The sequence below is a fragment of the Mus pahari genome, chromosome 10, assembly GCF_900095145.1.
Source record: "Mus pahari chromosome 10, PAHARI_EIJ_v1.1, whole genome shotgun sequence".
NCBI lineage: Eukaryota > Metazoa > Chordata > Mammalia > Rodentia > Muridae > Mus > Mus pahari.
Window position 1 is genome coordinate 50080247 of NC_034599.1, and position 23628 is coordinate 50103874.

General features: G+C 41.2%; 1 protein-coding gene across 4 annotated transcripts in view; it reads left to right on the forward strand.

Moving 5' to 3' along the window:
* Positions 1–250: 250 nt before the first annotated feature.
* Positions 251–23628, forward strand: part of Ube2q2 (ubiquitin conjugating enzyme E2 Q2) — a 55202-nt gene continuing 31824 nt past the window's right edge. The window contains exons 1-3 of one of the 4 annotated variants that reach the window (XM_021206894.2): positions 252–747; positions 13884–13985; positions 19355–19459. In XM_021206894.2, the coding sequence (XP_021062553.1) occupies positions 568–747; positions 13884–13985; positions 19355–19459 (387 nt within the window). In that variant the 5' untranslated portion in view covers positions 252–567. Of the gene's footprint in view, positions 748–1171; positions 1324–1362; positions 1502–13883; positions 13986–19354; positions 19460–23628 lie in introns of those variants that run through there. The other 3 variants (XM_021206897.2, XM_029543394.1, XM_021206896.2) reach the window with 3 other exon arrangements.

Consider the following 23628-nt stretch of genomic DNA (forward strand, 5'->3'; position numbering starts at 1 on the left):
ACGTGGCCGGCGCGATAGGCCGCGCACGTGTCTGGCCAGAGGCCCCGGCGCAGCGCAGAGGCGCGCAGGGGTGGGCTCAGGTCCATCCTCGTGCGGTGCCGCCGGCCCAAATCCTCCGGGCGAGCGGCGGGTGCTGGGCGCGGAGCCCCGGCGCGGGGCGGAAGGGGGCTGGGTCATGAGAGGAGGGGGCGGTCGGGAACGCGCGCGGAGCTCGCGGGCGCGCGCCGGGGCGGGGGCAGCCCTCTCCCAGGCGGCGGTGGGAGCGGCGTCGCTGTTGCCCTTTTAAGCCGCGGGGCCACCGCCTCCTGCGGGTGGAGTCGGTTACAAAGGCAGCAGCCGGCCCGGCTCCCGCACGCTCGCTCGCACGCCCGCCCGCACGCTCGCCCGCCGAGGCCTCGCGCTCCTCGCCATTTTTCCAGCCGCGCTCGGACGCGGGTCGCGGCGGCGGGGAGAGGCGGAGCCGCGAGAGCGCGGCCCGGGCCGGCCCCGCGGGGCGGTCGCGGCCGTGACGGCGGCTCCCGGCCCCGGCTCCCTTTCCTCACCCCTCCCGCCGGAGATGAGGGGAAGATGTCCGTGTCAGGGCTCAAGGCCGAGCTGAAGTTCCTGGCGTCCATCTTCGACAAGAACCACGAGCGATTCCGCATCGTCAGCTGGAAGCTGGACGAGCTGCACTGCCAGTTCCTGGTGCCACCGCCGGGCAGCTCGCTTTCGCCGCCGCCGCCGCTCACACTCCACTGCAACATCACGGTGAGGCGCCGGGTCGTAGCCCCTCGGGGCCGGGCGGGGGCGGACCGGGGCGCCGCAGTCCCGGGACAAAGGGCGCCCGCCCGGGAGACCCCCGGCGTCCCGGGTGCGACCACTTGGCGGCTGGGCCCTGGGCCCGGCCCGGAGCTCGGGCTGCCAGGTCGGAGGAGGTGGAGAGGCGCGTCGCAGCACGGCGCGGGCCGGCTTTGCTCTGTTGGCCCCTCGCGGCCCCCGTCGGGCCCCGAGGTCGCCATGGCCGCCCGTAGCCGGCCTGCTCTGGGGACCGCGGCTCGTCCGTGGGCTCCTGTCAGCCGCTCAGGTGGAAAGGCTCTCGAGTATTTGTTTTAGCGACTCGTTTTCCCTTCAGGTTTCAAAACCCTCGTCCTTGCTTGTTCAACCAGTTCTCGTTTGTGTTTTGGTCTCCGAGGACAGACGAACACTGAAAGCCTACGTATTTAAGGAAAAAGTTTAGGACGCAACCCCGGGGGATGGTGTGAACCATCGTTTAGCCCTGACCTGGCTTTGCGCTTAACGTGTTTTGGAAAAGCTCATGGAACCTTCCACGCGGCAGGTGGTGTGGTGAGTGTGCAAGCTGACCCACCTGTGCCCTGTGCGGAAGCCTGGACCTTACCAGGAGGGGAAAGGAGATGCTTCGCAGTTTATTACCCGGGAAGATCAAGTGGGATTGGAAGGCTGGAGAAACACGTGGAAAGTTACTTTTCTCATTAGAAACATTCAGTTGGTAAAATATCAGATTGTAAGTGGACTCTTCCCCCCCCCCCCCATGGAAGTGTATTATGAGGCTGGCTGTTCATCGTGGAATTGATCTCATGTGCAGAATACACCTTATTACAACTGGAGTTAAGGTGGTAGTTTTTATATGGCTAAGATTCCTTCTGTTAAGACAGCCAATAGATAACCCCAAATGTGGTGGGAATTTCTAAGGCCTTAACTTTATGATAGTTCTCAAACTCTATTGGAGAAGGTGGGTAGTGTTAGTACTATTAGGTACTGCTATATCTGGCAAAAGAAAAAAACTGCAGCAGAGTGCTTTAGTGAGGAGAGAATTCACTTTCTGAATATCTTGTTAAGCTGTTGTGAGTACTAGTGTTGGAGAACTTGGCAGACCAGTGCCTATACAGAGAACTCAGACTTCTTGGAGAATTTTAAATAGCTGTGACAACTACTTTGATGCTATGGGGACATCTAATTTTGAGTAGGGAACTGTGTTGACTAGTTTTCTGTCAACTTGACAAGTAATAAGAGAGGGAACCTCAATTGAGAAAAATACCACCTCGAGATTGGCCTGCAGGCCAGCTTATGGGGCATTTTCTTCGTTAATGATTGAGGAAGGGCTCAGCCAATTGTGGTGGTGTACCCCTGGGTAGTTGGTTCTGTGGTGGGCATGGGCTTTTAATCAGCACTGCAGAGGCAGAGGGGGCAGAGGCCAGAGGCTGCAGAGGGCAGAGGGGGCAGAGGGGCCAGAGGCAGGAGGGTCTGTGAGGCCAGCCTGGCCTACAGAGTGAGTTCCAGGACAGCCAGAGCTACACAGAGAAATCCTGACTTGGAAAACAACAACAAAACAAGATTTAAAAAAACAAAAACAAAAAAACCCCAAAAAACCCTAAGAAGTGCCCCACCCCCTGACTTGTGCTTCAGTTCCTGCTTTGAGCCTTGCCCTGACTTACCTCAGTGATGGAGTTGTGACCTGAGAGTTGGAAGCTGAAGTTACTCTTCCCCCATCCCCCAAGCCCTTTCCCAGTTTGCTTTCAGTCATGATGTTTTATCAAAGCAATAGAAGCCCTAAGACAGGAACTGAAGGTGTGCCCCTGAGACAGCTTTGAGTAGTTGAACGGGTGAGTACAAATTTGGAAGGCTGGCATAAGAGAGGGTGTTCCAGATAGAGGAAACTCCACCCAGATGAAATACTGACTCTTCAGAAGGTTGATTTCGTAGGAGTGGACAGTTAGTGCTAAGATGAAAAGTCCAGGCTTGTAGGCTGGTGAAGATTTTCCAAATACGGAAGGCAGAAAGTAGTAGTCAGTGCAAAGGATGGCAAGTAGACTGGAGGTTATTCAGGTGGAACTTGGAGGTATGGGAAGACAAGGAACAACTGATCTAAATGGCAGGACACTCAGTTTGTAGACTGGGAAGCCACACCCTTATGTTGGTAAGGTGAGAAACAGTGTCTGCTTTCAGAACTCCCCATTCTTTACCGTGTGGTATTAGAAAATGCATGAATGTATGGTTTTGGTTGTACCCGTGAGTGTTAGGTGATGGTGTTCGTCTGCTGGCATTTACTACCAGGGGATGCTAATGTTTTATAATGTTCAGGCAGTCTGCCATGGCAAAAAAATTATCTGACCTAAAGTGCCAGCAGCATCCCATGGAGAACCATTTTGGAGACAAATAGGTCAGACAAAGGATAATGATGATGTGGATTAGGTAGTGGCAATGGGAATGGAGTAAGAAAAGACTGATAAACTGAGTGAAGGATGCGCTTATGTGTACTAGTGAAATGGTGCTGCTAGTAGACATTATCACAGTTGACCTACTAATGATTATGACCAGACACTATGAGAAGACAATGACAGATTCTCTAGGCGTGTATGTTAGCTTTATTGTGGAAAACTACAAATATACAGGGCTGGACAGAGAAGACATTCTGCACCCAGGCTCAGCTATGATAAACTTGTGGCCAATCTTATTTCTTGTATAGGCCTATTGTATTAATTTGAAGTGTAGTCTAGACATACAATTTTTTCTATAAAGATTTCAGTATGTGAGTATAAAAGGTATACTTTTAAAATATGTTTCGATAATGTATAGGGCCTGCTTTTGTAGGTGTAATTTGCTCAGAAGGGAAAAATGTTGGAATTCAAATACAAGTGCCTGGTCTACTAGGTTTGTGACCTGTTATTTTGCACAAAGTTGTAGGTCATTAGTGTAGTGGGCTTGAGTCGTTCTTAAACTTTTCCTCTTCACACAGCAGTGTTTATTAAGCGCTCTGTACCCAGGTTTCCAAGCTACCAAGCAGCATCTGAATGGCACCATGCTGTGGACCAGTTTCTGAATAGTCCTCTGAGGACCCTGCTCACTCTCCTTCCTAACCTTCTTTATCAGCTGCTCTTCCTCCAGGGAACGAGCTCCTGCCTCTCGCCTTTGCCCTGCACCAGCCTGCCTTTTCCATGGTTGATTGCCTCTTAAGACTTTCTGGGTCATGCGCAGTTCATAATAACATTCCCCCTTTTTCCTTTTAGTTCTCATGATTTCTGCTTTTTTTTTCTCCTTCCATGTTCACTCATAATTCTGATTATCTTTTCTCCAAATTATAATGGTGGCAGAATATTGTATTATTATAAATTTGTGCCTTGTATTTTCTTTCGGTTCATACTTGTTCTATTGACTATATGGCCACTATTGTGGTTATATTTGAAGGGAAATTTTTCTGCCTTGAAAGATAGCTGGTAAGAATTTCTCAGACAGTATCATGGGCAGTAAAGAGATGCTTAAAAGGTCATTGTAGATTTGATAGGACATCTGTAGGAAGACTAGTGTCAGAATGAAAACCACAACATATAAGTGTCTGCCTTTCTGGGCCAGGGAAAGTGGGCTGGTTTGGGTTTTTTCCATCCTGTTTTATAAATTTGTTGTAATCTCGAATATGAAGCTCACAGAGTCTTTATCTCTTGTTTTCTGTGGACTCATGAAAGATTATCTGTTATATAAACTTACACATTGCTTTTTCAATTTCAATAAACAAGCCTGGTTGCCAGTCTTCACTAACATCCAGTTGTTATAATCACACTCCAAAGCAAAGCAGCTTATTTTAATAACCAGTATGGCCATTTTGGGAGCTAATATGTGGCTTTTTTTTTTTTTTTTGTCATTTAAAAATACTTAAGCTGGCAGTTCCATTACTCCTTTTTGGGGGGAGTAAAGAGATGTTGAGATAGGATCTCTCTCTATTGGCTTGGAGCTTACTCTGCAGACCAAGCTAGCCCTGAAACTTCATGACTATCCTCAGAGTGCTGGGATTATAGTCCATGTGCCTAGCTCCATTCCTTCTTTTATAGACTTGTTGGAATTTTAAGAGAGAGAGAGAGAGAGAGAGAGAGAGAGAGAGAGAGAGAGAGAGAGAGAGAGAGAGCGCGCGCATGTTCATATGGGTATATGTGTTTTTGGGTACAGGTAGAGGTCAGAAGTCAGCTTTTTTTTTTTTCTCAGAGGAAAAAAGTAGATGGTCAGGAGCGGTTTACCTTTTTTCCTTTGAGAAAGAGTGTTTCGTTGGCCTGTAGCTCATGAGTTAGGTTAGGTGGTTAGCCAGTGGGCCCAGGCGTCTGCCTGCCATTACCTCCTCAGTACTTGGCTTACCAGAGTGTGCCGCCATACCTGGCTTTCTTTCTGTTTTAAACATGGATTCTGAAAAACAAGCTCAGGTTGTCAGGCTTGTGTAGTAAGCACTTTATAGTCTGAGCCATCCCTTCCTTGTTCTTTTTCTTTTGCTCATGTTCGTTCTCTCTCTCTCTCTCTCTCTCTCTCTCTCTCTCTCTCTCTCTTCCCTTCTCTCTCTTTCTCTCCCTTCTCTCTGTCTCTCGTGTGTGTGTGTGTGTGTGTGTGTGTGTGTGCACATACAAGTGTATATAAGAAGACCAGAGGCCTACCTTGAGTGTTTATACTTAGGAGTTGTGTACCTTGTGTTTTTGAAATTTTTATTTAGTTTTGTTGGTGTATGTACATGTTCATCTTATGGTTAGGCATCAGCCATGGTGTGTGTGTATAGGTCAGAGGTCAATCTCCACTATTCTTGTCTTCTGCCTTTTTGAGGGAAGGTCTCATTTTGCTGCTGCAGTGGGTACACCCAGGTAGTTGGTCAGCTTTAGGTCTAGTCTCCTGTTTCTACCTCCCATTTTGCCAGAGGAATACTGGGCTTGGATTATATAGATAGTGTGCTTACTTGAGTTTTGGAGGTTTAAACTCAGGTGGTTAGACGTGCATGACAAACAGTTCTACCTGCTGAGCCATCTTCCTGGTCTTTTACCTTTTTTTTTTTTTTTTTTTTAAAGAATATTTTCACTACTGTAAGGCCAGATAATTGGCCTTGGTAGCTGGCTAGTCACTGTCTCCCCAGCACTGGGACTATATGAATGTACTGCTACATTGGCTTTCTGAGCATTCTGAGACTCAAATTCAGGCTCTTGTGCTTTTTGCAAACTTTACTAACTGAGCTGTCCATCCCCCTGAGTTCTCCCCTACCTATTTTATGAGAGTCTCATGTATTATAGTTCAGGCTGGCCCTGAACTTGCTTTGTAAATGAAACTCCTGATCCTCCTGTCTCCCCTCTGTGTTCTCTATCCCATGCCCAGGAACACCTGGAAACTCTTGGTACTAAATTGCTGTTTTAGAGTTAAAACAAAAAACAAAACTCCCACAGGGAGTATAAATTGGTATTAAATTGAAACTTTATTCTTTGTTACTTGTATACATAAATTATTTCTTAATGAATGATTGTCAGGCTAGTTTTGATAATTTCTATTCTTTATTACTAAAAACACCTTCCCCAACAACAAGCTACTAAATTAGCAAATATTAGCACTGAATCTGGGAGGGAGAGCTTTAAGCATTACTTAATATTTAGGATCTTAAATCATTTCTTTTATTGTTTCTCCATAAAACAGTCCCCCTTTGCCCTGGGATGTATTGGAAAGCTTCTTGTCAACAGTATTGTACTATACTGTACAAATGGGAAAGTGATAACCTTTACTTTAGAAACACTCTGAGCTGGATAGTTCAGTGTGTTACTACTCCACTTTGCCTAGTGTATGCAAGACCCAGCTACAAAGGAAGGAAATAAATTATCTGCTTTGTAACATCTTTTCATGGCAAATAAGGCAATACTGTTAACTTCATGTTTTGTTTTTCTAGTCTGTATACTGATACAAAGTCATTCATCTGAAGTTGTACAAAGGAAATAATGAACAAAATGACCACAGAGCCTAAGGATCTTTGTTTAGCTTATTCTCCGTGACAGATTACCTTTCCAAATTGAATTCCTGGAGAAGCTGTTGGAAATATCAGTGCTGTTGTGTTAAGCTTCTAAATGGTACTTTCAGGTCAGAAAGACTCATTGTTTTCATTTATTTGACCAGTTAATAATACAGGGTCAGATTCCTTGTGGTTATCTGTCCTTCTCCATCTCCATTTTAATGCACTTTCTTGAGAGAAATGGGATTATGAAGAGGCTTGGGTTTCCTTTTTATGAATGATAGTAAGTTTTTGGTGGTGTCTGCAGGGTGGGAGTGTTAAACTTAGACCTGGCAAGGAGTAGTGTTGGATAAGTGTCAGGTAATTGAGGGAGGGGGTAGAGACGGAATGCCAACTGTACTGGCTAGTTTTGTGTCAACTTGACACAGCTGGAGTTATCACAGAGAAAGGAGCTTTAGTTGGGGAAATGCCCCCATGAGATCTAGCTGTGGGGCATTTTCTCAATTAGTGATCAAGGGGGAGAGGCCCCTTGTGGGTGGGACCATCTCTGGGCTGGTAGTCTTGGGTTCTATAAGAGAGCAGGCTGAGCAAGCCAGGGGAGGCAAGCCAGTCAAGAACATACATCCCTCCATGGCCTCTGCATCAGCTCCTGCTTTCTGACCTGCTTGAGTTCCAGTCCTGCATCCTTTGGTGATCAATAGCAGTATGGAAATGTAAGCTGAATAAACCCTTTCCTCCCCAACTTGCTTCTTGGTCATGATGTTTGTGCAGGAATAGAAACCCTGACTAAGATACCAACTATAGAACATTACAGAAGAGAAACATAACGAGGCTTGCCCCTTCCCCAACGCTTTTGTAATAGTGGTCTCTAATAGCTTCTAAAGATAATTATGAAAAACAATGGCTAATCAGAACTACTGAAATCATCCAGGGGAATTTGCAGCCTAGTTGATTCAGATCAATTCCATTATTTTATCTGCCTTAGTTCATTTAGAAAAATGTTCTGAATAGATGTAATTTGTTCTCTACCTTAGCTAGTTAAGCAACTTTTAGAACATGATGCAGAATTTGTGTTGAAAGTTTTTTCCAGTAGTGTGATGGTAGGTATTTTGTAATATTGAAAACAAAACATTGTTGTGAGAAATTTAGAAACCAGAGAAGTAAAACAAAACAACACAACCTCTCTAATTGTACTACTCACTACTATAAATTTTGGATTAGTATCTTTCTGATCATTATTCCCCTCTATTTTATACTTTTTTTTTTCTTTTTTTTTGGGGGGGGGGATAGGATCTTTCTGTGAAGTACTGGAACTCTGTGTAGACCAGGGTAGTCTTAAATTGACAGTCATCCTCTGCCTCTTAAATTTTGTGGTTAAAGACATATGCCATCACATCTGGCTATCATTTTGAAAAATGATAAATGGGATTGTTTTGTCACATTCTTCTCACTTAGCAGTGTTGTGAATCTGTATCGCTCGTTGTTTGCTCTTTTGTGATATGATAAATCCATCTAGCGAGTCCTGTCTCCTAATGTTGGCCATGCAGATGGCTGTTGCGTCTCTTTTTCTATTTTAAGTAACACTCTGAGCATCAGTAGATGGAATCCTAGTGCACATAGGAAATGTCCATGAAGTTTTCCTACAGGTGGTTGCTTTTAATTCTTGTTGCAGATTTGGTTTCTGAAGGTAGAACAAATTATATTGTACTATATAGAAACTTTTCCTTTCAGCTTCCAGTTTTATCAGATGGGTAAAATGTTAGCACTGGGTAATGAATGAGCATCATCACCACAGTAATGGCAGGAGGTAGAGTTATCTGCAGCCCTCTGACCTCGTGAGTTCTCTCAGGGTCAAGGTGAACGCTGATTACTCCACACTAGACAGAATTTACCTGTGACCCCCAACTGTCCCACCACAACAGGACAGTCAGAAGACTTTGTGACTTCCCCCACCTGACAGCTCATTATTGGGAATGGTTAGAATGTGTTCTGGCTAGTTTCATGTTAGCTTGACACAGGGTAGAGTCATCTAAAGAAGGAACCTCAGTTGAGCAAATGAAAACATAAGATGGGGCTGTAGGCAAGCCTGTAGGGCATTTTCTTAGTGATTGGCTGGGAAAGGCCCAGCTCTTTGTAGGTGTTGTCATCCTGGGCTCTTGGTCCTATAAGGAAGCAGACTGAGCAAACCAATATGCAGCACCCCTCCATATCCTCAGCATCAGCTCCTGCTCCCAGATTCTTGTCCTGTTTGAGTTCCTGCCTTGGCTTCCTTCAGTGGACTACAACTCAGGATATGTAATCCATATAAACCCTTCCTTCCCAAGTGGCTTTTGATCATGGTGTTTCATCACAGTTCTTGGTCAGGCGTCAAGGGAGGGAGGTATCAAAACCAGCCCCAAAGGAACATGTAGGTTAATGGAGAATGGAGAAAAGGAGGTGTTTTTTTCCCCAGGAGGAAAGGCTAGGGGATTTGGCAGGAGAGAAGTTGGAAAGTTCTCAATATTTTTGGGAGTCAGGACTTATTTAAACTCTTAAATATATCACAGGTCTAAGGAAACTTCATTTTTATCAGTTATAACTTTGATATTTATCATTAAAAATTAAAACAGATATTTAAAACATTAATAACTAATACTGCAAGTTTCTTTGATACTTGTTCTGTCATTTGCTTCTGCACTTTTACATATATACTTAAATATATATTATATACTAATTATATGTATTTAAAATATATTTTTAAAAAACATTTTTATAGTATATGGATTGTAAAACTGAATAATTTAAAATGTATTTTATGTGTATGTTTTGTCTCTTACGTATGTCTGTGCACCATTTGCATAGCCTGGTGCCTGTGGAGGCCAGAAGAGAGGGTATTATTATATGTGCTGGAACTGGAGTTACAGATAGTTATGAACCACCATGTGGGTTCAGGGAATTGAACCCCGGTCCTCTGCAAGAGTAGTTATGTTCTTAACCTCAGAGTCATCCCTCCAGCCCAGTTGTTTGATGCTTTAATTGAAGTAATGTGAACAAAACCCAACTTCGATATCTGGTTGAAAAATATAATTTTAATAACAATAGCCACTTTAGATAATTGGGCTCTCCATGTCTTTTAGTGTTGGGAACTGAATCTAGGGCCTTAAGCATGGTAGGCAAGTGTTCTTACCACTGAGCTGTTTCCCAGCTTGTGAATATTTTTGAGTGAGTGTGTGTGTGTGTGTGGGGGGAAACTTGACAAAAACTTGATCCTTTTCTTGCATGATATTACAGCATCATGCATTGATCATTGGGAAAATATTTAGTTGATAAATCTTCTAAACATTGATAAGTTTTACTATCCAACATCAAAATACAATCTCACTGCCAGTCTCATCAGAATACTTTCTGAAGCTACAAGCTCACACTGGTGGGTACAAGTCTTTCAAAGTTTGAATGGTTTTCTCTAAAGTTTGACTTTTATTATTGGTGAAATGTACTGACTTTTGTTTTGAAAATGACACTCTGTCTCTTATTTTTGAGAAAACATCTTCGAGAAATCCAAGTTGGAATTAACATTGCAATCATCCTTTCAAGTAAAAGTGTCTGTTCGTGTCTTTTCATTTCAGATGAGCCACACATGCCTACTCTTAAGTGTGCTACAATGGCTCCTGTGTGCTCCCTGCGCCATTACCATAGTATTAAAAAGGCTTGTACAGTGTAAGGGACAGCCCATCCCTGGCATTCTGAAGGAACACCTGATTTATTTTTCACAGCTTGGTTCATTTAAACACTAGCAGGGCAAGATTCCAGCAGACCACTGTTAAGACCTTCATTTGTGGGAAGGTAGCAGCACTTTCCAGTAGAGTAATTAAGTAGGAAGAGGATCATTGACATTTTAGTCTTCTTGTACTGAGGGGTGCAAGACCTTTGAGAAACACTGAAATGAGTGCTTAGACTTGCTGCCTATCCTGCCTTTTCATGTACAGGATTTAAGTTATATACAGATCTCAAGGGGAACTGATTTCCCTTCCCTAAATTTCTCTTAACATGGGGCAAAGCATTTCATTCCACTTTAAGCTCATATGTTTCTTCATGCAGATATTTACTAGATAAACACAAATCTGTACAATGAGCTTCTAGATCTGTTTTTATTTTTTATTTTTAAAGCTAAAGCAAGTGCAAAGTCCAGACAGTAGGTTCCTAAGCTAGGATGAAGAATGTGAAGATGAAGATACCCTACTAAGTGCCTTTATTTAAGAATGGGGTTAATTCTGAAGTTGCTTTACCTTTTAGCCTGTGAAGAGATTTGGAGCCAGTAAGAAAGAAATACAAAGATAAGCCAGCCAGTGTTGGACAGGTACATGGACACCACTACTGACCACTAATCTCTGTAGTTTTTCCTTAAGATTTAGTAAAATGTTTTAAAAATTTTTAGTTTTTGTGCTGTTAGTTCTAATGATGTGTGTGTGGGGTTATATATGCACCATATATGTATATAATGAGGTTATATATGGCATTAAAGAACATTGTTCTTTAAAACTATTTGTGTAGTGCAGTTTTCTACTACTTAAATATATTCATCAGCTAGTATCTACCAATGATATCTTTTCCCAGATTCCTAGTAAAAATCAGAATAAAGGAACAACAACTGGGCTGGTGAGATGGCTCAACGGGTAAGAGCACTGACTGCTCTTCCGAAGCTTCTGAGTTCAATTCCCAGCAACCACATGGTGGCCCACAACCATCCATAATGAGATCCGACGTCCTCTTCTAGTGCGTCTGAAGACAGCTACAGTGTACCTATTTATAATAATAAATAAATCTTTAAAAACAAAACAGGAACAACAACAATAACAACAACAAATGCCTGTTAGTAAGAGCATGTAACACTTCCTTAATTCACTTTAAAAAAAAAACAAACACATTCGTGGTTTTAAAAGATACATATTATTAGTATCATTTCTCAGTAGTACTTTGTATGGTAGGATATTGTAATTCTATCATGTTTGACTGGCAATAGATGTATTTCTCTATAACAAACTTAGAACTTATTTTGCTTAATTTATCTTATGTATATAGGTGTTTTGACTACATGTATGTCTGTGCACACATGTGTGTAATGCCTGCAAGGTCAGAGAAGGGCCATGGCTTCAGCCTCCTAAATTTAGAACCTTTAAGAAAAAATGTTACTCTTGGTTTCTGTGGATCAGAGTCTGTGTACCACTTACTTCCCTTGGTTTCTTTGACCTATGGTCTTTCCAGTGCAGGAAAGTGTTGGTGGAGGCTACAGTGGTCAGAAGGATGGAAAGGGAGAGAACTGCCTCCAAGGTCTCTCTCATAGTTGTTGGCAGGATCCTTCTCATAGGATGTTGGCCTAATCTGAAAACCTTGGTTTAATTTTTGGAGTTCTTTTTCAACTTCTTGCCATGCAGAGCTCTCCATAGGTGGCAGCTGATTTTCTTCACCCAGATTAATTGCAAGACAGATGTTAACTTTTTTCTAATTTGATTTTAGAAGTGGTGTTGGTACTTTTTCTGCATTTAGACATGAGTGGCTTAGTCCAAGGAAGGGGATTTTTTTTTACAAGGGTGTGATACCAAGACATGAGAATTAACTGGACCCAATTTAGAGGTTTCCTGGTAGAGTGTTGAGACCTCCATTGAAAATGTCTTCAGATAAATGTTGTAAACATCTATATTAGGAGAAAGACTAACTCAGAAGGCCACCCCTATGGCAAGTGAAATCTCAATAAGGATTGTGGTAGCCCTGTGCTGCTGTTCACTCTGCTACTAACACCTGTTATAGTTAAAAAGCAGTCTTTAAGGATTTCTGATATAGTTCAGTGGTAGAGCATGTACCTGTTACCTCATGTTTGATCCTCAGATCCCCAAAAACAAAACAGGTAGAAGAAACTATCACCATCAAGAAAATGATTAGGCAACATCAAATGAAGGTAATCTTATTTAATGTGTCTGTTTTCTATGAAATTATATTCAGAAACCAGACAGTAATCCTAGCACTTAGGAGGCTGAGGTAGGAGGATGTGCAGATTTGAGTCTACATAGTGAGACCATATCTCAAAAAAAGAAAGAGAAATAAAACAAAAAAATAAACTACATTCATTGTTACAGTTTAAGAAGGGATGGAAAAACAAATGGATTAGCCCCCCCTTTAGATATTATTTGTGTGTGTGTGTGTGTGTGTGTGTGTGTGTTCGCGCGCACGCGCTATTATACACAATGAGTGCAGGCCTAGAGGTGCCATATCCCCTAAAGCTGGAGTTACAGGGAGCTGTGAGCCAGCTGACATGGTGCTGTGGTGAAGTGAACTCAGGTTCTCTGGAAGAACAGTACATGTTCCTAACCACCAATCCATCTCTCCAGCTTACTTTTTGAGATAGGGCCTTTGTGTCTGTCCTATCCCTCAAGGTCACGGGCTTCCTACCCAGCCTTTGAGGTGGCCACCCCCAAGCCTGGCTCAATGTGGTGAATTTTATACAGGTGAAGGAGAAAGAAAACCTTGAAGAAGCTTCTATAATTATTTTACATTGAAGGCCAGAACACGATGAGTAGAGGGTCTTGGAAAAGTGCATAATGTTTAGCATGTGTGAGGGTTTGGAGATGTGTTCCTTGGATTAGTTTTATAGTTCAGGACTAGGTACCTAGTTAGAAATGTAGCATTATTAAAAGGCAAAGCTACTGTTCAAAATCTGGGCTGAATTTTAAAGTTGGGATTTTCTTTTTAATTTTGACTTTGAGAGATTATCATGATTCCATATTTTAAAGCTCTGAAAAAAAAAGGTAAAAGCTAGAAAATTTGGGTCGTGATAGACATGTTGTTGCAAGCCTCCAGTGGTACTTGATATTTCCTCCCCTTAGGTAATTTTGGTTTTAGTAATCATTTTGCTCATCGGGTAAAGTATTATTGTCTGCTTTTAAACTTACAGATTGTATAACATGGAGTAAACAAGATTAAATTGTTAAACTTAGTAATTTTAATTTTTAAATTCCACAGAAGAATTTGGTCCCTCTCCACATGAATTTCAATGTCGCCTTTCTTCTTTTAATGAACTTTATGTGGATCATAATTACCTGCCCCTTAGTGGTGTGGTTTTAGTTGCATCTCTGGGTTGGTCTATTTGTAAATATGTCTCACCCAGCTGTCTCTATAACAGGAATCTTACCCATCTTCTTCACCAATATGGTTTGTGGACTCTGATGACCCAAATCTGACATCAGTTCTGGAACGCTTAGAAGATACTAAGAACAACAGTTCGGTAAGGAGATGATCCAGACTTTCCTTTTTCCTTCTCATGGTCTTATGCAGAAAAATTAAATATTAAGCAGTAATATGATAAAAAATTTATCATACTAAAATTTACTCCCATTTATTTCCTTTTCCTGATAATTTTCCGTCCCTTCTAAGATCATAATACAAGTTGTTATAGCATGTTTAATAATGGCAATTTTAGCAAGGTTAGAGACCTTTTGAAGTCTGTCTCCCTCTTTCTACATGTGCATTCTATTGACATTAGTAATTGAGGTTCTTTTTTTTCCCCTTCATTCTAGCCACTAAACAAAGCAAACATTTATTTATTTATTTATTTATTTAATGTAAATACTGTCATTGTCTTCAGACACACCAGAAGAGGGCACTGGATCCCATTATAGATGGTTGTGAACCACCATGTGGTTGCTGGGATTTGAACTCAGGACCTCTGGAACTCTGGAAGAGCAGTCAGTGCTCTTAACTGCTGAGCCATCTCTCCAGCCCCAAAGCAAACATATTTGATAGACTGTTGGGTGAGGTGAGAAAGGACAAAGGGGAAAGAAAGGCCAGTGTAGATGTTAAGTGAGGTAACACGGGGTAGCAGCAGGAGGTTTTTTACATTTTTTTTTAAAATTATTTATGTGAGTACACTGTAGCTGTCTTCACACAACCAGAAGAGGGCATCAAATCCCATTACAGGTGGTTGTGAGTCACCATGTGGCTGCTGGGAATTGTACTCAGGATCTCTGGAAGAGTAGTCAGCGCTCTTAACCACTGAGCCATCTCTCCAGCCCAACATCAGTATTTGTGTTAGGGAATTCCTTTGCTGGGTAAGGCCCACAAGTCTGCAGTAAAAGCCAAATTTATTGAAAAAAGGTTTCTTGGTTTGTTTGCGATTCATAGTCATCCCCCTGTGCACACATTCCAAGACTCCCAGTAGAAGCCTAGACCTATGAGCATCTCTGAACTCTATATAAACACGTTTTCTCTAGGACGCTGCATACTAAGAGATTAATAGTGACTGGTAAAGTAGAACCAGTGACAATGGGCTCCATGTTAAGTAATTAAACATTGTGTACTTTCAGTTGGTTTATTTGGACCTTGATAAACCATGGAAAATAATATTTATCTCTGGGCTAGAGGGGGTTGCTTTGTAAAGAGATGTATCTTTCTAGGCTGGAAAGATGGCTCAGGAGTTTAGAACACTTGCTGCTCTTACAGAGGACTTGATGTCTGTTCCCAGCACCCAAGTTGCAACAGCTTATGAGTGCCTGTGACTCTAGCTTTGGGGATCTCTGCTCCCTATAGGCACTGTACTCAGGTGTACAAACTACACACAATTAAAAATAAAAATCCTGTAAAAAGTATCCTTTCCTTTTTTTTTAAATATTAAAATTTTTATTCTTTGATTGTAAATGTCTAAGTACCCATTGTGAGAAAACTATTAAGTTGTAGATAAAAAGAGGACATTTAATTTTGTTATAATTGTCTACCTAATATAACCACTGTTGACATAATGGATATTTTCTGCAGTTTTTTCTTTGTTAGAAAATACATGTGCTGTTTCAAAATAGTTGGGGTCATGACTGTAGTCTTACATCCCTTTTGAACTTAATGTTTTTTCCGTGTTATTAAATCCTTATAGAACATAATTGTTCTTTGTAGATGTCATGGTTTTTTAAAAATAACTCCTTTTAAACTCATAAACTGCAAAAAATGAGCTGGAGAAAAACAATTAAATTGTTGAAGATCTGTAATAACCCAAATGCTGCTTATTACCAAATAGAAGATGCAATGGTATTTTATTGATGATTGCAACAAATTAAACACGTAGGGTAAATTTAAATATGGGAGATTTACATGAAGAAAACAACAAAATTTTGCCCCGAAGAATGTAGACTTAGATACTGTGGACAGACAGATGTTTGAGGTGTGACAAATGCCACTTATCCCGTGTCCTAATATCTATAAATCTAATGTACTGTCACTGAAAATGATTTATTTATTTTGGTTTTTAAAGACAGGGTTTTCCTATATAGTTCAGGCTGTCCTGGGACTTGCAAGCCTCTTGCCTTAGCCTCTCCAGCACTGGGATTATAGGCTGTACCACTATGCCTGGGAGCCAGCATATTTGTTTCTGGTATTGTCAGAATGACTCAAGAATAAGTAATAAAATACAAAAGTTTAAAAGGTAAAAAATTTGCCCAAACAGTAAATGAAATAAAATACTAACTATTAGAACTACACCAACAGGCAATAGAAATTTAGAAACAGCTATGCAAATGACAACTTAGAATAAGTAAAGCTGATGTTTTAACCCGAGAAGGAAGACTCTTTCTATAGATAATTTTAGAACTGGCCATTTTGGGAACTTAGACTCAGTTAAATTTAACTCTTTGTCTTGCCAAAGTAAATGGTTTAAACATGTTCTTAAAATTAAGAACACTGGGGCTGTTGAAATGGCTCCACAGATGAAAGCAGTTGCCTACAAGATTGATGACCCAGCTTGATCTCCAGGACCCACATGGTAGAAAAAGAGAACTACCTCCTACAGTTGTCCTCTGACCGCCACACTGTGTCATGGCACATGTCATCTCCCACTCTCCCAACCTCCGTAAGTGTAAAGAAATTCTAAAACAATGACGAATATAAATTTCAAAAGTTTGTAAAAGAGTCCAGATCTCAAGAGCCATGAAAGTCAGAGGTAATTAAACCCAGTCAGGTACATGTTTCATCTCCAGCAGACTGGTGATGGGAAAGACAGACAGACATAGCCCTCTAGCTGTTCCTCCTTAAGTTGCTTATGAGTTAGGCCTGCTGGCACAGGCCCATAATCCCAGCTACTTGGAGTTAAGGCATGGATATTGCAAGGTCAAGGCCAGTCTGGTCAACAGATTGAGATCCTGTCTCAGAAGTGAAGAGAGGGTTGAAACTATAACTCATTGGGAGAATGCTCACCTACCTTGTGCAGGGCCCTAGGTATAATTCCTGATACTTAAAAAAACAAAAAAACAAAAAACCCAAAAAACAAAAAACCCCAAAACAAACAAAAACCTGTGTCAAGTTAAATGGAATAGAACTTATATTAGATCTAATTATAGAAAGTAAGTACGTTTACCTGAAGGAAAGACACACTTTCACTCTGATAGATAGCCTCTGCTGATTTCTCATAGCCTGGTTTCTAATAACCTTGTTTTGTTTTGACTTTTTAGTTTACTTACTGGAGTAGAGAATCTGCCGTTGTATAGACATTTCTTAGCTGTCCAGTCCAGTGGCTCCTTTTTAGTACTCAAGCATTTTTCCATGGTTGAAATTTTTGTATTACCTAATGCCCACCAATAAAGAGCTGGTTAAGTTACTCCAGTTTAGTAAAAAAAAGAATGCAGCCAGCCCTTTTCCATAGTACACATAGGACATTGTAAGATATAAGTAAAAAACAAGGCATAGAATATTATGTAATCTGCCCTCTTCTGTATACAATATTGTACAATACATATTAGTGATGGCTTAGCTGTGCTTGCATTCTCCTTCCTGTAAATGTAGGAAGCTGTGAACAGAACACAGGAAAATACTTTAAAAATATCGATTGGCTTCTCTGAAGCTCTGTGATAATGATGTGAATTCAAAGCCAAGGTTTGTCTTCCCTGTGCTAATTGATAACCTAGTGGGGACCTCTATGAGACCACTGTTCCTTGGCTTTCTTACTATCTCGTCTTGGTCTCCTCTGAGATGCTCTTCCTTGGTTTGTCTCTTTGTTATCTTTTTATTCTGTGTTTTCTCCGTGCAAGCTCTTTTATTCTTATTACTTAAGTCATACTTGATTTATTGCAGAGATCCCTAAATCTGTATCTCTAGCCGAAACATATCTTCAGAGGTTGAACCCATACACTTATGTTATTGATCCTCTCTATCTAGGGGATCTTGCTTAGATGTGCCATGGGATGTGCTTGTCATTTGTCTCCATCTTGTTTTCCCTCACTAATTCTCTCCGTGAAAATGAAATGATGATACTGGTCATCTGTGCCTGGCCCTGGGAGCTTAAGAGTTCTTTTTTATACTTCTGTTCCCCAAACCATAAACTCTAGTGACAACCAAAAACTTGTTCATTTACCTAAATACTTTAGACCCTCCCTGTGATCTGAGTTTCTTCCACAGTCCCTGAAGAGGAGGGGAGTGTTAAAAGTTAAACTTCCTGGAAAATAGACTCCCTGTTTTTCCTTTGGCTTGGTATGGAGCCATCATACTGCTATCACCTACAGTGCTCCTGCAGGGTCCTGAAGCGGGATCCGAGGTCAGGGCTGTGTCCTGGTCACCCTGTCTCATCTCATGATGTACCTACCTATACACATCCACAGACGTGGTGGGCCCTTTGCTTCCCTTTGAGCATGAGGACATTTGTTTGATTTAATTTAGTGCTTAGCCTTCCTCATGTCCACTTGGCCCTTCATCTACTTGGAAGGGCTTATTCTTTGCTGGGTTTAACCCATTCTAATCCTGTTCCTGTTTTCTTAGTCCTTCATAAACCTGCTGCTTCTTCATGTCTTTTCTTCATCAGAGACACTGAGCTAACTATTCCTGCCCAGTGAAGTAAGTTGCCTTATCAGCTCCCATCTGAGTCTTAAATATTGCTTATCTTTTATATTGAGGAAAAGCCCTAGATAATGAAAAGTATGTTTGCACAGTTTTCCTTGTTTGCTTCCTTAAAGTAAATATACCTACAAAAATTTAAAATGGAAATTTAAAGAGCTATTCTAATATGGTAGTTTTGCTAATGATTTTTTTTTCTTTTCTTTTGGAGAGGCTTAATTTTAATTTACTCCTTACTGTCATGAGACAGCCTTCATTTCTGTTTTGCAGATGGGAGAGCCTAAAGCCAGGGTTTAGGTATACAAGGTTATTTATTCCAGGCTGAGTCTACTAGGCCACAATTGCCTTATAGTTTTAAATGAATCTAATTGTTGCAAATGTAATTTTATAATCCATGTGCAACACTTTCTTTAGTTTTTTTTTTTTTTTTTGTAGTCTTAGGAATGCATTAATGTTCTGTTGTCTAAAAAGCTGCAAGTTTCTAAGATTAGTTAGCAGCTAGACACTAGGCAGTGTCTGAACCTTCCTTCTGTGCCTCTTTGTTGGTGTTACCTACTAGATACCATGCTGTAAGGACATACTAAGCTGTAATAACTTTTCTAAAATAGTGATTTTCTTACCCTAGCAGCTCTAACATGTATCAGAGACTGCGCCTCCATCTGTAGGCTGCAGTTGAGCAGGAGCACGTTTCCCTTTCCTTCTGGATTGATTAACAGTAGTTGTAGCATTATTCAATGTCTTCTAAGGGCTCTTTAACATAATGCTTATTTACTGAAATATGTTTTGTAGCTCCGTCAGCAATTGAAGTGGTTGATATGTGACCTCTGCAGATTATATAACCTTCCTAAGCACCTGGATGTTGAGATGCTAGATCAACCACTACCCACGGGTCAGGTAAAGTAAACATTCTCTAGTGTTGAAGAGCTGAAATCAATTGTCTTCATCAAAGTTAAACTAGGATAATTTTAAATATTATACAGACTATTTGGAAGTTAGTTGTGTTCTAGTAAATTGCCTTGCTTTAGGTGCCAACACAGCCTTTTCATTCCCTGGAGTTGTTTGTACTGTACTGCTCTCCGACCCCTCCATTTTGATTTTAGTTAAAATCAAAATGATTTGTGTGTTTCTTCTTTGACTGGTTGTTTAGTCAGTTTAGTCCTTTGACATACCATGTCTAGAAGTCTGTCTGTGCTTCTTAAGATGTAATGCAAAGTTAGCTCTCCCCAAGCCATGGAAATTTCCACCAGTTCAGCAATCATCCATGACTTGTAGACTTACCTAATTAGCTATTAGTTAACTGACTTCTTATTACAGTAAATGAGGATTTAGTTTTTATATAAACTACCTACTTAACCACCCACTGCTTCTAAAGCATTGTTTAGTCACGAATGATCAGTGCCGTGAGGAATTTGGGGAGCCATGTTTTCTGTTATGGCATTTCTGTACCTGTGCCATCTTGTATTTCTCAGGGTCCTTTTTATAGTAATACTTCTCAGTTTATAAACGTCATGTTCTCTTTCTGGGATCCTCTGTCTTTGGAGTCCCTGTCTCTTCTGCATTAATTAGTCTTTGTGAGTTCTCTGGACGGCCTGTACAGTTGTCACCTCGAGATTTTTTCTTTTCTGCTATCCTAGAGTGAATCTATTGATTCCTGGGTCTCATGTCATCTTTATTGGCTTTCTTTTTCTTGTTTGTCTCTATTTATTATACTGTCGGATAAAGGCTGAAGCATGAAGGAATGGCATATTTTCTGAGTTAGCTTTTGAAAAACCTGGTTCAGAGTCGGCGTTAGAACAAGCCTGCCTACACTGGTTCCGAAACATGGTTCTTGTTGCCCTGTTTCTAGTCTGACCACTTGTCACTTGTACAGAGTAGTCGGAGTGGCTTGTCAGCACCGCAGGAATTCTAAAAGCAGTGCGCAGTGCTGTACATGGGAGTTGTGTGGCTTCAGTATCAGCTGCTGCTGTGTTCTCTCTTACCAGTGTTTGAGTGAGTAATAAATCTAGATGAAATTTTTGTCTAAAAATTTCAAATAACTATGTCTTCTAGCCAATGGTGTTGCTGAAGCTGATGCCATCCGGAATCTTATTTATGTATGATTTTTCTTTGGAAGCTTCAGGGAATTTGTGCTTTCTTTGGTGAAATGCACTGCAGCAGTGTCCTTAACTCAGGGTCTTTTCTCTTTAATTGTGCTGAATGTTGAGTAAGACCCCTTTCCAAATTTGAGTCTTGAGTTTTGGTACATATTTTTGTGTGTTAACTTTGCTTGTCCATTTTGTTTGTTTTGAGTTTATTAATTGGACTTTTCAATTTTGTTTTTACGTTTTGGAGACAAGGTCTTATACACTTTAGGCGCTGACCTCAAAAACCATATGTAGCTGAGGCTGATGGCTGGCTTTATCCTGAATGCTAGAATTACAGGCTGTATTGTCAATGCCTGGCTGCTTTTAGATTTTAGACTTCTTGGTTTGAGTCTTTACATCTATTGTATTATATTCTTTTTAATTTCATTTTATTTTTATTTGTATATTCGTGTGTGTGTTGGTATGCACGTTGGTGGCACTTTTATGGAGGTCAGAGAACAACTTGCAGGAATTGGTTCTCTCCACCATGTGAGTCCAGGATCAAACCCAGGTGGTCAGACTTGGCCGCAGGCACTTTTATCCACTGAGCCAGTTTACCTTTTCTCTCTTTCTTTTAAAATCTTGCTGTACTGTCAACTTTTTGCTATTTCACACGGACAATAATAACTTTTAAGGTTTTAAAAAAATATGTGTATGAGTGTTTTGCCTACATGTATGTGCACCACAAGCAACAGTAGAGAATCTTGGTATTCCCTGGAAGTGGATGGTTGTTAGCTGCCAATTAGGTGCTAGCAATCAAACTGTAGTTTTCTATAAGAGCAACAAGTGCTCTTAACCACTGAGCCATCTCTTTGGCCCCACAGTTTTGTTTTTATTATATATCTATCTGTTTACCCCATTTTCTCAGAACTTAATGGCTTAGAGCTGGATGTGGTGGCACATGTTTTTAATCTCAGCACTCAGGAGTCTGAGGCAGGATGAGTGTGAGGCTGAGGTCAGCCTGTCCTACAAATGAAGACCCAGTCTCAGAACCCCCAGACAGGCTGGGGATGGATGGTAGTACTCACCTTTAATCCTGGCACTTGAGAAGTAGAGACAGACACATCTCTTGAATTTGCAGCCAGTCAAAGCTGTACAGTGAGACCCTGTCTCAAAAGAGTAAAACAAAAAATCTTAATGCCTTAAAATAGTAATTCCTGCTACTGGACGGATTAGTTAGGCTTAGCTGAGTAGTGTCTATTGGTTTCATTTGGTGACTGTTAGGTGCAGTCAGGTGCACATTCGAGATAGTATGGCCATAGACAACTAGTGTGATCTTTATCCTGAACAGCTCTCAAGTGCCCTTGGATGGCTTCCTTTTTTGCCCACTCTTCACGTATCTGGCATCTTTAGTGTTTTTTTGCCTGGTGTTTTTTCTGTACAGGGCATCATCCTGAAGGGTCTCTTCATAAGGCTTCTGTTTCCTCAGAATTTCAGTCAGAACTCTTTAATGATACAAGAGGGGAAGTTGCTGGGCATTTATTTTATTTTTTCCTCCAAGACAGGGTTTCTCTGAGTAGTAGCCCTCACTGTTTGGCAACTCACTCTGTAGATCAGGCTGGCCTCGAACTCAGATACCTACCAATGCCCAGCTTAAGTTGCTGGACATTCTTAAGGCTTAAACCTGGAGCAGGCCAGTGAGTGGTTTGTGAGCTGAAACATTCTCCAAGCCAGCTCAGGTTCATTGTGGGCTGTGACATCCTAGGCTTTAAGCCTGGTGACATGATTCATCTGGAGGAGGGAGTCATCTCCAGTGTCTGAATGTGAACCTGAGCTTACGAGCTCTTTCTGATTGTCCCTTCTTGATAGCACTCTGTACGGGTCATATAGATGTGGTAGAGTTATAAACTGGCTTATTGTGGCACTTTGGCCTCTTTAGCATCTGTATTTTTTTATTTGCTATATATTTTTACAGTTTCATTTTGTCTTGTTGTATATATTGTAAAGCCTGTCCTCAAGTACTTTTGTGTCCTATCTTTACTCATTCATATTTTGATGTTTTTAGACATACCTTTCTTGTTTTGTGCCAAATAAATGATGTGGAGTTCCTTGTAGCCAAGACTTGTCACCTGATAGCTTTAGGGGGAGTTTATGTTGATTCCCAACCACTCTTCCCCCTACTTTCCCACTTGTTAGTACAGGGTAAAGATGGCTCCAGTTTCCCTGCAGATGACATTTTGTCTGACAGATAATCTGGTTCTACTTAAGGAGGTGGGGGATGCAGAGGGTTTGAGGGCTGCGTGGTGTGTTTTGCAGGCAGGCTTTTGGTTAGTCTGTAGCTTTCCATCCTGCCTGCTGTTCCTGGTGCAGTGTGTTTGGTGTCTGAGTCTGGAGCCTCTGAATTGAGGATGCTTTCTGCAGATCTCTCCTTGGTCACTGCTGTCCCCTGACCTGTACCTGCACTTGTGAGCTCCATTGATCACAGCTCTTATTTACAGTCATCTAATGGAAATGGTGTTTTATTGCTCCTCAGAAGCCCCTTTTGCTTTTAAATTTTTTGTATTTATACAATGTATATTCTTTTGTAATTTAGTGGAGCCTAAAGAAAGATGATGAGAAAAATGTTTAATTTTTCTAACTGTTCAGGTTTTATTTTCTAGAGGGACCATAGTTTTGTTTTTTACTTACAAAATATCCTGAACTTGAAGTCTGTCTTGTTTTTCTGGGTGTAGATTGGACAACAGTGTAGATATCCAAGATAATTTGTGAATTATGTAAGAAAAATGGCCTCATTTTGAATCATCCTTTGTGTTTTGGTAATTAATATTGTTAGGATAGATATGGTAAATTTTTTTGTTTTCACTTAGATTCTAAGGTTGTAGAATGGTTTTGTTTCTTTTTTAGGCTCTTGTGTCATGTCTGCATCAAGGTTCTGACTTAGGAAGCTTTGCTGTCTCTCCAGCCCTCACCCTTTTTTGAGACAGTATTTCTCTGCCCTGG